General features: G+C 42.6%; 1 protein-coding gene across 5 annotated transcripts in view; it reads right to left on the reverse strand.

The window, feature by feature from the left end:
- Positions 1 to 331: 331 nt before the first annotated feature.
- Positions 332 to 15011, reverse strand: part of LOC131365258 (lanosterol 14-alpha demethylase) — a 16089-nt gene continuing 1409 nt past the window's right edge. The window contains exons 3-12 of one of the 5 annotated variants that reach the window (XM_058408963.1): positions 14678 to 14854; positions 14020 to 14146; positions 12873 to 13047; positions 11979 to 12098; positions 11695 to 11890; positions 11199 to 11294; positions 10567 to 10735; positions 4562 to 4694; positions 2613 to 2732; positions 332 to 2524 (exon numbers count right to left, since the gene is read on the reverse strand). In XM_058408963.1, the coding sequence (XP_058264946.1) occupies positions 2488 to 2524; positions 2613 to 2732; positions 4562 to 4694; positions 10567 to 10735; positions 11199 to 11294; positions 11695 to 11890; positions 11979 to 12098; positions 12873 to 13047; positions 14020 to 14146; positions 14678 to 14854 (1350 nt within the window). In that variant the 3' untranslated portion in view covers positions 332 to 2487. Of the gene's footprint in view, positions 2525 to 2612; positions 2733 to 4553; positions 5985 to 6026; positions 7185 to 10566; positions 10736 to 11198; positions 11295 to 11694; positions 11891 to 11978; positions 12099 to 12872; positions 13048 to 14019; positions 14147 to 14677; positions 14855 to 15011 lie in introns of those variants that run through there. The other 4 variants (XR_009206579.1, XR_009206578.1, XM_058408964.1 and 1 more) reach the window with 4 other exon arrangements.

A 15011-nucleotide genomic window follows, 5' to 3' on the forward strand; every position in this document is an offset into this window, starting at 1 on the left:
AGTGTTGTGTGTAAACAGAGTGGTGTTGTGTGTAAACAGATTAATGTTGTGTGTAAACAGATTAGTGTTGTGTGTAAACAGAGTGGTGTTGTGTGTAAACAGATTAGTGTTGTGTGTAAACAGATTAGTGTTGTGTGTAAACAGAGTGGTGTTGTGTGTAAACAGATTAATGTTGTGTGTAAACAGATTAATGTTGTGTGTAAACAGATTAGTGTTGTGTGTAAACAGATTGGTGTTGTGTGTAAACAGATTAGTGTTGTGTGTAAACAGATTAATGTTGTGTGTAAACAGATTAGTGTTGTGTGTAAACAGATTGGTGTTGTGTGTAAACAGATTAGTGTTGTGTGTAAACAGATTAGTGTTGTGTGTAAACAGATTAGTGTTGTGTGTAAACAGATTAATGTTGTGTGTAAACAGAGTGGTGTTGTGTGTAAACAGAGTGGTGTTGTGTGTAAACAGATTGGTGTTGTGTGTAAACAGATTGGTGTTGTGTGTAAACAGATTAATGTTGTGTGTAAACAGATTAATGTTGTGTGTAAACAGATTAGTGTTGTGTGTAAACAGAGTGGTGTTGTGTGTAAACAGAGTGGTGTAAAGGAGCACAGATCCTCAGATCTTCAGTCTTGTAAAATACGTTGGTTACGTCTCAGCTGTCCAATCAGCGGTTAGTGTTTCGTATCGCTGCTGACTTAATGCGCTCCCCTTTAATGTGATTGGTCATTAATCTATTTACACACAACATTAAATTGTCACTTTTGTCCTTTTGGTATTTCCCTTTTAAATGCATGTACCCAACATGTATAAGTTATTATTCACATTTCCACTTCAAAATGCATGGTTAATGTATGGTTTTTATTTTAGCAACCATGCTCACGAGCCAGCTGATCCTGTCATGTTAGCTAGCTGGATAGCATTAGCACTGATGACGTCCACAAAATGCCTCCAGAGGAGATTGAGGAAGATATTAATATTTACACTGTGAGAGAAGATAACATTGTGTGTATAAACACAGGTAAGAGTTAACTTCTGCATTCTCGCTGCTTTCCCCACGTGAGAAATCTGTTGCGCTAATTTTACTGTAAATGTATATGTGGCTTGAGGACAACAAAATCCATTAGCATGTCAGCTCATTGTTAGCTAACTGCTTAGTATTAACAGCAGCGATTATGGATTTAAAAACACCTCAATATCCTGTCAAGTTAGCGCATGTTAGCTAGTGGGCTACTGTTAGCAGTCAGGTTAGCGCATGTTAGCCAGCTGCCAAATATTAGCAAACACGTTAGCCCAGTAAATATTCGATCCGTACCGGAAACACTATTTGTACTGTGCATGCATGAAATTGCTGCCAACACATTATAACATTATATTATTAGTAGTATTATAACAACAATATTGTAAAAAAAACCTGCTGTAAATCGTTTCATCATACTTCAGACTAGAAGTAGACGTATTTCTGCACATGTGCAGTACAAACCGTGTTTCCAGTACAGATTGATTAGTGACAACTACTAATAATATTATGTGTTGATGACACTCCACATGCCGGAAATAGTTCTTTACTAGTAATTCTCTTGATATAAATACACTTTTTTTGGTAAAATATATAAATTAAATTAAGTTGACTAAATTGAGTAATTGATTAAATTGATCAAATAAAATTAAAGAAATGAAAAAAATGACATTAAATATTTTACATTTAATGTAAAATGGGGGGGGGGTGCTGTAGAGCATGTAATGGAGTAGGACGTGGTTTAGGAGGCTCCGGTGGATTGTTGATATAATTGTTATTCATTTGCGCTTTCTAGTTTTAATTTTGCTGTTACTTTTCCCCATTTTGTTTTTATATTTGATTTTGGAAGTGGTTATTATGTCCGGTAAGAACACCAAAAACCCTCAGTACAACTTAGTCACAACTGAGGCCCAATCAACAGGTCATGGCCTCACCTTTGCATGATTCACCGCCGCACACTGACCCCTCTGTTCTCCAGACAGTTTCTGTAATTGACACTGGTGCGCTGAAGCTCGAGATATTATCCTCTTTGAGGAACGAATTGGGGATATTTTTAAGGCGGAGCTACGATGACTTGTCGACAATAAAATCTGAATTACAGGCTGTGAAGACACAACTGGCAAATGATGAGGCCATCGATGCCGGGCTGTCTGCGCTAAAGGGTACCGTAGGTGAGATGGAGCGCTCACTCTCTGACTGTACTGATGACTGGACTAACTGGAGCTTGTTTCTGCTCCTACTGGAACATCCAGACAGTAAGACATTACAATAATCCAACCTAGAGCTAACAAAAGCATGAACTAGTTTCTCTGCATCATGAAGTGACATCATATTTCTTATCTTAGCAATATTTCTGAGATGGAAGAAGGCTACCCGAGTGATATTATCTACATGAGCTTCAAACGAAAGACCAGAGTCAATAATCACACCAAGATCTTTTACTGCTCGACAAGATGAAACCAAAAGACCATCCACCATTACTCTATCTCATCGTCGTTCAGAGCACGGCCATTTCTGTGGACAGACAGACAGGTTTTAGTACAGTGTTATACAATTCACACCATGTTACATATACAATGTGTAAAATAAGTGTGTGTCGTACTTGTATGAGGCATCTATCAGAGTCTGCAGGATGTCGTCCTCCTTCTCCGTACTCTTCCTGCGCTTCTGGATCACTTTGTAGAAGATTTCTTTGATTGCTATGTGAGCACGGTCTCTCTGCCTGCCAACAGACGACAGAATTTAACCCATCACTGATATCAGATATCATGTGTTATATACACTACCAGTCAAAAGTTTGGACACACCTTCTAATCCCATGATCTTTCCTGATGTTTATTTCTTTCTACATTGTAAAACAATGCTGAAGGCGGCCAAAATCCACAATAATGTCCTTTGAACAGTTGATATTGAGATATGTCTGCTACTGATGCTCTGTAAAGCCTTCATAACGCCTCTAATCTGAGGTGCTGTTAATTGGTGATTTCTGAGGCTGGTCACTCTAAATGAACTTCTCCTCTGCAGCAGAGGTCAGTTTTGGTCTTGCTTTACTGGGATGGTCTTCATGTGAGCCAGTTTCATCATGGTGCTTGATGGGTTTTGCAAATGCACTTGACAATACTGTTCTTGCAAGAACTATTCCAGAACACCTGACCTTCGTGTCCTAAAATAACTACTGACTGTTTTTTGTTGTCATTACATATGGATTACTGAAGTCCATGTGTGTTATTTCATAGTTTTGAAATCTCCAGGATTGTTCTAGAATGTAGAAAATAAATCCCTAAACAAAAAACATTGAATTATAAGGTGTGTCCAAACTTTTGACTGGTAGTGTACATGTGCACATTACTCATTATTCATTTACTTTACATTGTTCTAATACTAAACTTACTCATACAGTACATTCCATACCCACCAAACCTCTCCAGAATGACAGACAGCATTTGTTTGTCTTCTTCTGGAACTGAAACAGAATTCCGGCACAACCTGCTGGTGTACATATTCCATACCATGCCAAGTTCCCTTTTCAATACTTCACTGATCATGTTTTCTCAAAATACCTCAGTCTAGTATCAAAGCAGAAAAGCTAAGAACTTTATAAAAAGGAGAAACAGGAATGAGAACAGAAAAGAGGAAGAAGAATGAGGTAAAGGGAAGAGGAGAGAAAGGAAGCAAGAGTAGGTTTGGAGAATAACATGAGAACAACAAATAACCAAAAACAGGACATGTGTGATGATCTTCTCCTGGCCTGAAATATCAGATATCACTGATATTAACATTATTCATTATTAATTATTAATAATAATGGAATTAACATTATTAATACAAACCAATCGGCTGGGTTGAAATTGTTCTGTAAGTGTATAAATACACAACATTTCCAAATGTTTTGGGACCCCCTTTCTTGATCATTGAATTCTGTGTTTCAGGGATTAGACTCTTACTCTTAGCCCCTTAGTTCCAGTGAAAGGAACTCTTAATGCTTCAGCTTCATACCAAGACATTTTGGACAATTTAATGCTCTTTGTGGGAACAGTTTGGGGATGACCCCTTCCTGTTCCAACATGACTGCACACCAGTGACCAAAGCAAGGTCCATAAAGACATGGATGAGTGAGTTTGGTGTGGAGGAACTTGACTGTCCTGACCTCAACCCCATAGAACACCTTTGGGATGAATTAGAGTGGAGACTGTGAGTCAGACCTTCTCATCCAACATCAGTGTCTGACCTCACAAATGTGCTTCTAAAGGAATGGTCAAAAATTCCCATAAACACACTCCTAAACCTTGTGGAAAGCCTTCCCAGAAGAGTTGAAGCTGTTATAGCTGCAAAGGGCGGGACAACTCCATATTACATTCATGTGCATGGAAAGGCAGACGTCCCAAAACTTTTGGCAATATAGTGTATATTGCAAACATCATAGATTATTATCGTGACATTTAGATCTCATCATGGTGTGAGGAATACTGTACAAAAAATAGAAAATTTAGACCATTTTTACAGTAATGTGGGCGTATGAAGTGGACTGTCTGTGTACAGTTTATATAAAACCTTGACATGCCCCAGTTCAGCCTCCTGGAGGTCCAGTGGCAGGATCTCATGCTCTCATTGCCGTGGCCTGGCAATTCCTGGCCGTATGCTAACCCAGCCACTGAAGAGTTAGCTTTCCGTGCTGGTCCCAAGCCTGGATAAAAGAGGAGGGTTGAAATAATAGCCAACACTAATCAAGTGAAAATCATTGTTGGTGAGTTTCAGTGGTTTAAGAGAAATAAAACAGTCGTGGATGTGGATGATCTCACCACATGTTTGTGTGCTATGTAAACTGCACAAAACTCTGGATGGGAATTGACCAGAACAGCCACGAAAACATTCCCAAAACCACACATAAGGGCAGCGCATTCATGCATGCTGAGCGCAACTGCAGAGTGGGTGCAATATAAACAGCTCTGAAAGCCTGCAGTAGATGGCCATGTCCACTTCACTGGCTAAAAAATGACCAGTCAAAAAGGGCCTCATGAAGAATTAAGGTTGGAAGTGTGGAATGTCTTCCTGAGCGGGTTGGGAGTTGAATCAGTAAGGTTTAACATCTTTCAGCATTTTATTCTTTTTTAAAACAGTGGGTCTGTGGATCCTGAGTCTGTCTTGGGAACACTGGACCGTGAAGCAGGAAAATTCCCACAGGAAAACATCTCAGGGCACCATGGACACACACACACACACACACACTAAAGGCTGATTCAGGTTAGTTAGCTATGGGCATGTTTCTGAGTGCAGGATGGGGTGAGGAACATCTGAAGTGTAATACCATGAAGGTTCTTTAAAAACAGAGACTTACAGATGAACTGGTGTGTGTGTTTTACTCAGATACAGAACCATTTACTCGTTATTCCTTGAACTGGGAGCGTCCAGTTTGATTCACAAAGGGCCGTGTGGTGCAGGTTTCCATTCCAACCAAGCAGAAGCCACACCCAACCCTATTAAAAGCTATTAATCAAACAGGTGGGATCAGGTGTGGCTCTTGCTCGATTGGAATGAAACCCTGTAGCACACCGGGCCTGCGGATCAAATTGGATACCCCTGAACCACACACTTTCACATTTCAACAAAGTTCCACAACGGATCTGTAAATACTTATAAAACTGTTTATTTACAAATGGCATCACTGAGGACAGAAAGTGTGTGTGTGTGTGTGTGTCCCTCAATGCTTGCCCTATGTAACTGAAACATTAAGCTGTACGATTACCGGTCAGTGTTATTTCTGTGTGTGTTGAGTGCTGGTGTGTGTGCTGGTCTGTGTGTTATGTCCTCCGTCTGTATCTGATGATGGGGTTGTTGGGGGTGTGTATCATGGTGGTGTAGTTCACAGTCGGGAAATATCCGTCCACCAGCTCAAACTCAAACAAGCGCAGCAACGTCGACCAGATGGTCTTAATCTGCATGTAAGCGAAGTTCTCCCCGATGCAGCGGTGACGACCTGGAAAAAAAACCTCAGAAGGTCAGGAGTAGAAATTACTGCTGCATCAAAACTACTGTTTATTTGTCTGTTCTCTTCCTCTCTCTCTCTCTGTTTCTCTCTCTATGTCTCTCTATCTCTGTCTGTCTCTTTCTCTCTGTCTTGAGTGTGGCGTGTAGAGCGAGTGAGAGCGGTTGCCATTTTGCCAATTTTTTCGGCACTAAAGTGCAGTTTTTTCCGTTTAAGATCTCGTAACATTTATATACTTATTTTGTAAGTGTGTGTGTGAAAAACAACTGTGTGTGAGCGAGTGTGTGCAGGTGTGTGTGTGTGTGAGTAGCGTGTCAGTGAAGCGTGGTTATGGCAGATCCAAACGCGAAGCTGTATGAGAGTCTGACTCGCCGGCACGGTGTCCGTGTTGTGTTTCTGGCACGGTATCTGTGTTGTGTGTCCGGCGCGGTGTCCGTGTTGTGTGTCCGGCGCGGTGTCCGTGTTGTGTGTCCGGCGCGGTGTCCGTGTTGTGTGTCCCACGAGTGTAGAGGAATGTTGTCTTGCAGTGGGTAACGTGCTGGGGCATAAGAACATTGTCTCTGCCTCCAGAATGAACAGTGCCATTGTGGTGTTTCTGAATAATGTAGAAAAATGAGAAAACTGATCCAGAATGGAATAGTGGTTAATAATGAGACAATACTGGTTTCTCCCCTCAGTTCCCCATCTAAGAAGGTTATGTTGTCCAATGTCCCTCCTTTTATTTCTGACGAGGCTATCTGTAAAGAGCTGTCTCGGGACGGGCAAATTGTCTCCCCCATTAAGAGAATTCCCCTTGGTTGTAAATCCCCACTGGTCAAACACTTTTTTCTTTAGGAGAATGGTGTTTAGGAGAATGGTGTTTATGGTTTTTAAAGACAGTGTGGAAGAGCTGAATGCTGTTTTTAAATTCAGTGTGGAAGGATTTGATTATAACATTTTTGTCTCTTCTGATGCTGACATGAAATGTTTTAAGTGTTTAAGGCAGGGCATCTTGCTCGGGCCTGCCCTGAGAAGCAGAGTGACCCCGGTGTTTCTGAGTGACCGGAGCAGGACACAGCTGAGGTCGTTCCCCCTGCAGCTACAGTTTGGCAGGTTGCTGAGGGCCCCGGAGCTGCTGCTGCACCAGACCCTAAAGAGAGTGAGCCCCAAGCCCAGTCTGCAGCCCAGAAGCCCACTGGAGGTACACCAGCCCTGGAACAGTGACAGTGTTGAACAGTGATGACTGCATGTCAGACTCTGTTTTAACTTTTAATTCCATGGAGGAACAGGTTAATGTTGTTTATAGTGCAGAGGACATTAAGGAGTTTTTAAGAAACACCAAATGGCAGAAGAACGTGGCATTAGAAGAGTTTTTCCCTGACCGTAAACAGTTCATTCATGATGTTAAGTTCTTCAGAAGAGAAGGAGCGTTTTTATGGTTTTAAACACCAGCTGATGTTTTTTCTAAGTGTTTTATTGTTTCAGTAGGTATCTCTGACCACAGTATGGTACAGTGTACTATCACTAAACAGAAGGTTAAACCTAGGAGTGCCTACTGGCATTTTAACACTGCACTTTTAGAAGACGCTAATTTTACTTATTTGTGGAATTGTTGTGGAATTGTTTTAAACATGAGAAGGCAGCTTTTAGTTCACTTCAGCTGTGGTGGGAAGTGACAAAAACACAAATCAAAGATTTTTGTCAGCAGTACACTTTCAATGTCACAAGAGACATTGTTAGATCTCTGAAAGATCTGGAGATAGAAATAGTGGAGCTCCAGCGTTTGGAGGACACTGGAAATCGAGGGCATGTTGAAGCCCTCAAACGTAAAAAATCCAAAATGAACGACCTGTTAGACATTACAGCACAGGGGGCGCTGGTCCGCTCACGCTTTAAAAGCGCTGCTGAGATGGATGCTCCTTCAAAGTTCTTTTTCAGTTTAGAGCAAAAGAATGGACAGAAAAGATTTATACATGCTGTGTGAACAGAATCATGAGGTTCATGAGGCTCTCCAGGGGAGAATGGATGGGCGTCAGGTATAGATGGTCCCCCTAGATAGACAGATAGATAGATAGATAGATACTATCTATCTTTCAATCTATCTAGGGGGGCCATTGAGTTTTATAAGGCATTCTGGGCTGTCATAGGGCAGAGCGTGCTGGATGTCCTAAGGAACAGCGTGCTGAGAGGTGAACTCCCGTTGAGCTGCAGGAGGGCCGTCCTGACCCTGCTACCGAAAAAGGGAGACCTGACACACCTGAAAAACTGGCGCCCGGTCTCACTACTGTGGACTGACTACAAGCTGTTCTCTAAAGCATTAGCCTCGAGACTGACTAAGGTAATGGAGCAGCTCATTCACCAGGACCAGACGTACTGTGTGCCTGATAGGTCCATATTCGATAATGTGTATTTGAAATCGAGACATTTTGGACGTCTCCAGGCTATTGGGCTTAAAAACTGGTCTGATTTCTCTAGATCAGGAAAAGGCTTTTGACCGGGTTGAACATGAATATTTGTGGAAGGTGCTGGAAGCCTTCGGGTTCAGTCCAGGTTTTATAGCCATGATCAGGGTGTTGTACAGTGACATTGAGAGTGTACTGAAGGTTAACGGTGGTTTATGTGCTCCTTTTAGAGTGTACAGAGGGATCAGGCAGGGCTGTTCCCTCTCTGGAATGTTGTACTCTCTAGCTATTGAACCTCTTTTAAATAAGTTAAGAAGTAATCTCTCTGGTTTTAATATTCCACATGCTAATGCCTCAACATGTTTATCAGCTTATGCAGATGATCTGGTAGTGATGATCACACACAAGGAGGATGTGAATGTTTTAACTGATATTTTAAAGGACTTTCAGTTTTTATCCTCTGCCAAAGTTAACTGGACAAAGAGTCAAGCCATTTTAGTTGGGGAGTGGGGAGGTGGGCAACCGTCACTACCAGGAGGCTTAGGGTGGAAAAGAGGTGGTTTTAAATACTTGGGTGTCTACCTGGGGAACAATGAGTTTTTAAACAACAACTGGGAAGGCTCTGTGGAGCATGTGAAGGGCAGACTGAGCAGGTGGAAGCGGCTGGTCCCAAAGATGTCCTACAGGGGACAAACGCTGGTCATCAACAACCTCGCCGCATCGTCCCTCTGGCACAAGCTGGCATGCGTGGATCCGCCGTTGAACCTGCTAGCGAACATCCAGGCCCTGCTGGTGGACTTCTTCTAGGACAATCTCCACTGGATTCCACAGAGTGTTCTCCATCTGCCCAAAGAAGAAGGAGGACAGGGGCTGGTCCAGCTGTCCAGCAGAGCCACAGCCTTCCGCCTCCAGTTTATCCAGAGACTCCTGACTGGACCCAGAGACTTAGAATGGAGAGCAGCAGCCAGTGGATTATTACGCACAGTTCAAGGACTGGGGCTGGACAGAGCCTTGTTTTTAATGGACACAAAAATTCTGGACATTTCAGGATTAACAGTGTTTTACCGTGGACTTTTTAAAATCCATGTACGTTTTTAGAAAACAAAACAAAGGTTGTCGAACAGTACACTGGTTGCTGGAGGAGCCTCTGGTGTACGGTGGGCTGGACATCTCCAGTGTGACCATCCCTGCACTGTCCAGAACGCTCTTCTCCTCGGGCATTGTGACACTACGGGAACTTGTGAACATCGTGGGGTCAGACTCCTCGGGGTCAGACTCCTCGCAGAGGACAGAGGACCTGGCAGCGCGTATGGGACTGCAGTCCCTCCGTGTTGTGAACCAGCTCCTACACCGCTGGAGATCTGCACTAACATCAGAGGAGCATGTTCAGCTGATGGACTATCCACACACAGAGACTGGTCCTGCAGAGGACGATCCCTTTCCCCAGCTGAACATCACTCGACCTCCAGTGGAGGATTTTACACTGTATTATCTCTGTGAACTCTTTTATTTCTGTTTTAAACCCTGATATTGCACATGATTGTCCTTTTAGTTCACAGAGAGAAACAGTTTTTCATGCTTTTATTCACTGCTCCAGGTTACAGTCACTGTTTGTGTTTTTACGGAGCATTTTAAGGTCTTTTAATGTTGTTTTTACTTTTCAGTGTTTTATTTTTGGTTTTAAGTACATCAGGAAACACCGGTTCAGGTGCCAACTGATCAATTTTATATTTGGTCAGGCCAAAATGGTGATATACCTGAGCCGGAAAAACCAAATAGCACAGAACACTGACTGTGACGCCATAATTCTGAAAAGGCTGATAAAGTCAAGAATTTTAATTAATTTTAACTTTTATAAAAGTATGAATGAGTTGGATGGGTTTAGATGTGTGTGGTGTTGGGAGAATGCTTTGTGCTCTGCTGCAGATGGAAAACTTAACTTCCAGCAGAGATAAACTAATCATCACCTGTGTTTAAACTCATTTACTGACATTATTTATTTATTTATTTATTTTATTTATTTATTTATTTATTTATTTATTAAGTCACTGATTTTATGATATGTGACTTGTATAAATAAAGTTTTGTAAAAGTCAAAAGTCTCTCTCTCTCTGTGTCTCTCTCTCTATCTGTCTCTCTCTGTCTCTCTATCTGTCTCTCTCTCTCTCTTTCTCTCTCTCTCTCAAACTCACCCGCTCCAAATGGCACATAGGCGAACTTCTCAGCAGCGGCGGGGTTATCACCAAGGTAACGGTCAGGGTAAAAGTCCAGTCGATGAGTCCAGGTGTCCTGGAGGCGATGGTTTACGGTGGGAGACACACACACCTGGTGTCCTGCAGGGATGGTGTATTCTCCAACTTTCTACACAAAAGAGACAGAAACAAGACAGTTCTCCAGACAGTGCTAGAGGCAGTTCTCCAGACAGTTCTCCAGACAGTGCTAGAGGCAGTTCTACAGACAGTTCTATAGACAGTTCTCCAGACAGTGCTAGAGGCAGTTCTCCAGACAGTTCTCCAGACAGTGCTAGAGGCAGTTCTACAGACAGTTCTACAGACAGTTCTACAGACAGTGCTAGAGGCAGTTCTACAGACAGTTCTACAGACAGTGCTAGAGGCAGTTCTACAGACAGTGCTAGAGGCAGTTCTACAGACAGTGCTAGAGGCAGTTCTACAGACAGTTCTACAGACAGTGCTAGAGGCAGTTCTACAGAGAGTTCTACAGACAGTTCTACAGGCAGCAGAGACTAGTACTACTCATACCTGCAGTGATGTTCCAGGCAGTGTTGTATAGTACAGAATTCGTACCTGAGCAGTGGGGTACATACCTGAGGAGTTCGAGCCATTCTCATCATGGTCATGATGGGAGGACGCAGCCTCAGAGTTTCCTTCAGGCAGCGGTCCAGCACGGTCAGCTCCTTCAGCTGCACAACATCAACCACACAACAGCAGCTTTAGTATAGTATTCACCATAAACACCTTCAGCTCTGTACCCTGACCCTATTACTGTGAGTTACTGGGCTCCAGGTTCTAAAGTATCAATAAGATGTTCCAACTCCTCTGCTGACCACAATAACTGACCATTCTCCTGCCATCCTGCAGCGTGTCACGTTACACTACAGCATGTGACACATAAATGAATGTTACTCTGTACACAACACCGGCCACCCCACAGTTCACAGGAAGTATGAAAAGACTTTTTACAATAAACCCTAGAGGTCAGCTCTGTGCAGAACCCCTCACTTTTCCCTGATTCATTTCTGGAAGGTTCTAAGCAGTACCAGGTGTTTATGGGTAGTGTAGGGTCTAGTGTTGGTGTCTGACCTGCTCGTAGGTGATGGGAGGCAAGTTTTCTCCACACACTTGTTTCTGTTCGCTGTAGCAGCGCTTCTGCAGAGAAGAGTCTCGAGCCAGGAAGAACCCTAACCACGCACTGGTGGTGGAGGAAGTGTGCTGACCGGCCAACAGCAGACCGATCAACATGCCTGAAATCTCATCGTCGTTCAGAGCATGGCCATTTCTGTGGACAGACAGACAGGTTTTAGTACAGTGTTATACAATTCACACCATGTTACATATACAATGTGTAAAATAAGTGTGTGTCGTACTTGTATGAGGCATCTATCAGAGTCTGCAGGATGTCGTCCTCCTTCTCCGTACTCTTCCTGCGCTTCTGGATCACTTTGTAGAAGATTTCTTTGATTGCTATGTGAGCACGGTCTCTCTGCCTGCCAACAGACGACAGAATTTAACCCATCATTGACCTCACCGCTGGAGTGGACATCAGATCTCATGTGTTACATACATGTGCACATTACTCATTATTCATTTACTTTACATTGTTCTAACCCTAAACTTACTCATACAGTACATACCCACCAAACCTTTCCAGAATGACAGACTGGCATTTGTTTGTCTTCTTCTGGAATTGAAACAGAATTCTGGCACAACCTGCTAGTGTACATATTCCATACTGTGCCAAGTTTCACTGATCATGCTTTCTCAAAATACCTCAGTCTAGTGTAGTGATGGTCAGCTATTATTCTCAATCCAAGCCTTACTGCTTTCACAATGTGTTTCGTCAATTATTGTGTCACACTGGTTACTCTTTGTGCAACTGATCCAGCATCTTGACTTGCCTTCTCTTAACACTCTGTTCTGCTAAACTTTTACCATGCCTTACATGTTCATGGAGAATTTATTCATACCTCCCTCGCAGACAGCGTGCTGCACATCCTTCTAATACATCCTGTTAGATCTATATCTGGGTCTGTGCTCTGTTAGAGATAGCAGTGTGGCCTAGTATCCGCCTAGTATCTCTTTTTAAAAAAACCACCCGAGGTGCCCTGGAGTCAGCTCTGCCATGTGGCAACAAAGCAGAAAAGCTAAGAACTTTATAAAAAGGAGAAACTTGAACTGCTTTGTCCACAGCAGAAAGTGCAGATACTGTATCACACTGTGGAGTCGTGATGAAAAATGGACTGCCAGGAGCAGGGGTGTACCTGAAGCTGGGTAAAGGAATCCAGTGGGGTAAAATCCAGGCAGCATGGGTAAATCCTCCATCGAGGTCAGTGTAGAGCTGAGCTACACTCTCTGTCAGGACACTGCGGATCTCCACACCATGCAGACAGTGACTCGCTGTCAGGATGATCAGCTCACTCAGACTCTCGAACAGATCTGGAGAGAGAGAGAAGCAGGAATGAGAACAGAAAAGAGGAAGAAGAATGAGGTAAAGGGAAGCAGAGAGAAAGGAAGCAAGAGTAGGTTTGGAGAATAACATGAGAACAACAAATAACCAAAAACAGGACATGTGTGATGATCTTCTCCTGGCCTGAAATATCAGATATCACTGATAACATTATTAATAATACAGGAATTAACATTATTTATACAAAAGCAAATTGGCTGATGCTTTTAGGAAGAATACACTATATTTTTGGGACACCCCTCCAAATCATTGAGTCCAGGTGTTGTTTTTCAGGGGTTGGGCTCGGCCCCTTAGCTCCAGTGAAAGGAACTCTTAATGCTTCAGCTTCATACCAAGACATTTTGGACAATTCCATGCTCTTTGTGGGAACAGTTTGGGGATGACCCCTTCCTGTTCCAACATGACTGTACACCAGTGTCTGACCTCACAAATGCACTTCTAGAGGAATGGTCAAAAATTCCCATAAACACACTGCTAAACCTTGTGGAAAGCCTTCCCAGAAGAGTTGAAGCTGTTATAGCTGCAAAGGGCGGGGCAACTCCATATTACATTCATGTGCATGTAAAGGCAGATGTCGCAAAACTTTTGGCAATATAGTGTATATTGCAAACATCATAGATTATTATCGTGACATTTAGATCTCATCATGGTGTGAGGAATACTGTACATATATCTCATATTGATCTTACAGACTCTGTTCAGGGAAAAACATGATTATAAACACTTATAAAACTCCCACAGTGCTTCAGGTTGGACGGTTTGACTCCTGAGGCAACGCTTGACCTATTTCTGCTTCACATTATAGCTTATACCCCCTAGTGGAGAATCTTCAGCATGTCAGCATCAACAGAGTGTCCAGTTAAGGTGTAGCTTTTACTTGTCATGAATCTCTGGAAACCAAAGCTAAACTACTACTGTGTGTGTGTGTGTGTGTGTCTCACTCTTCTCCCCACTCTCCCCCCAGCGGGCGAAATACTGCCTCGTTTCTTCTTCAATGATCTGTACATGTCGCTTAAAGCGAGCCATATTCAGCCCCGTCTTCAACAGCTTCTTCTGCTCCGAGAACACCTACACACACACACACACACACACACTTACTGACACATTCTCATCAGAAGTGGTAAGAATTCTTTACAGGTTGATTATTGACTGTTAAATATCATTTAATCTGATTAATAATACAATATAAACAAGTTAATTACCTCACCTATTAACAGTATAAATAGTATAAAGTTGTGCTTTATTACATGTAATCTCATCATTTTCATTTCATTGCCCTTTACATCACTAACTGGGCGAAGACTAAAACTGACTGGAATTACTGGTGAAATCTTTTCTCTTTCTTTCTAGATGTCGAATAATAAAATTCAGATATTTTTATACTCGTAAAATCTGCACTATGCATTAGAAGGCATTTATAACATGTATGCTGTACTTTCCATCATTTTCTCCCACATCTTTCTCCCATTCTACTTCCTTATCATGCTTGTTTTTTATTTCATGGCTTGTCTCTTTCTCTTCCTCTCCTCCCTCACCCCTCCACCACTCTCAGCTCATTGTAATGAGTGTATTTCCTTCAGGAAGTGCACAGAGGCATACGTGGTTCGGGACATCATAGGCCACTCCTTTGCCGAACACCGGCGTGGTCAGTCGTGAGTAAACGTCCTCAGCATTCAGGTCGTCATTTTTACTATTGAACATCAGAGCAGCTGCTTCACTTCCCACCAGATAGGTGAAGGTCTTCCCCACCATGGTGAAGCTGAACACAGGGCCATACTGAAAACAAGCAGACCATAAAGATATAAATCCTGATAGTGAAATAAATAAAGACAACAACCTGAGGATCAGTAGTGCTGGAAATGTAAACTGATTTAAATAAGGTAACTGGGCCTTAGAGACCACCGATGTGACCACTGATGTGACCATAATGCTT

The sequence above is a fragment of the Hemibagrus wyckioides genome, linkage group LG14 (assembly GCF_019097595.1).
Source record: "Hemibagrus wyckioides isolate EC202008001 linkage group LG14, SWU_Hwy_1.0, whole genome shotgun sequence".
Lineage (NCBI taxonomy): Eukaryota > Metazoa > Chordata > Actinopteri > Siluriformes > Bagridae > Hemibagrus > Hemibagrus wyckioides.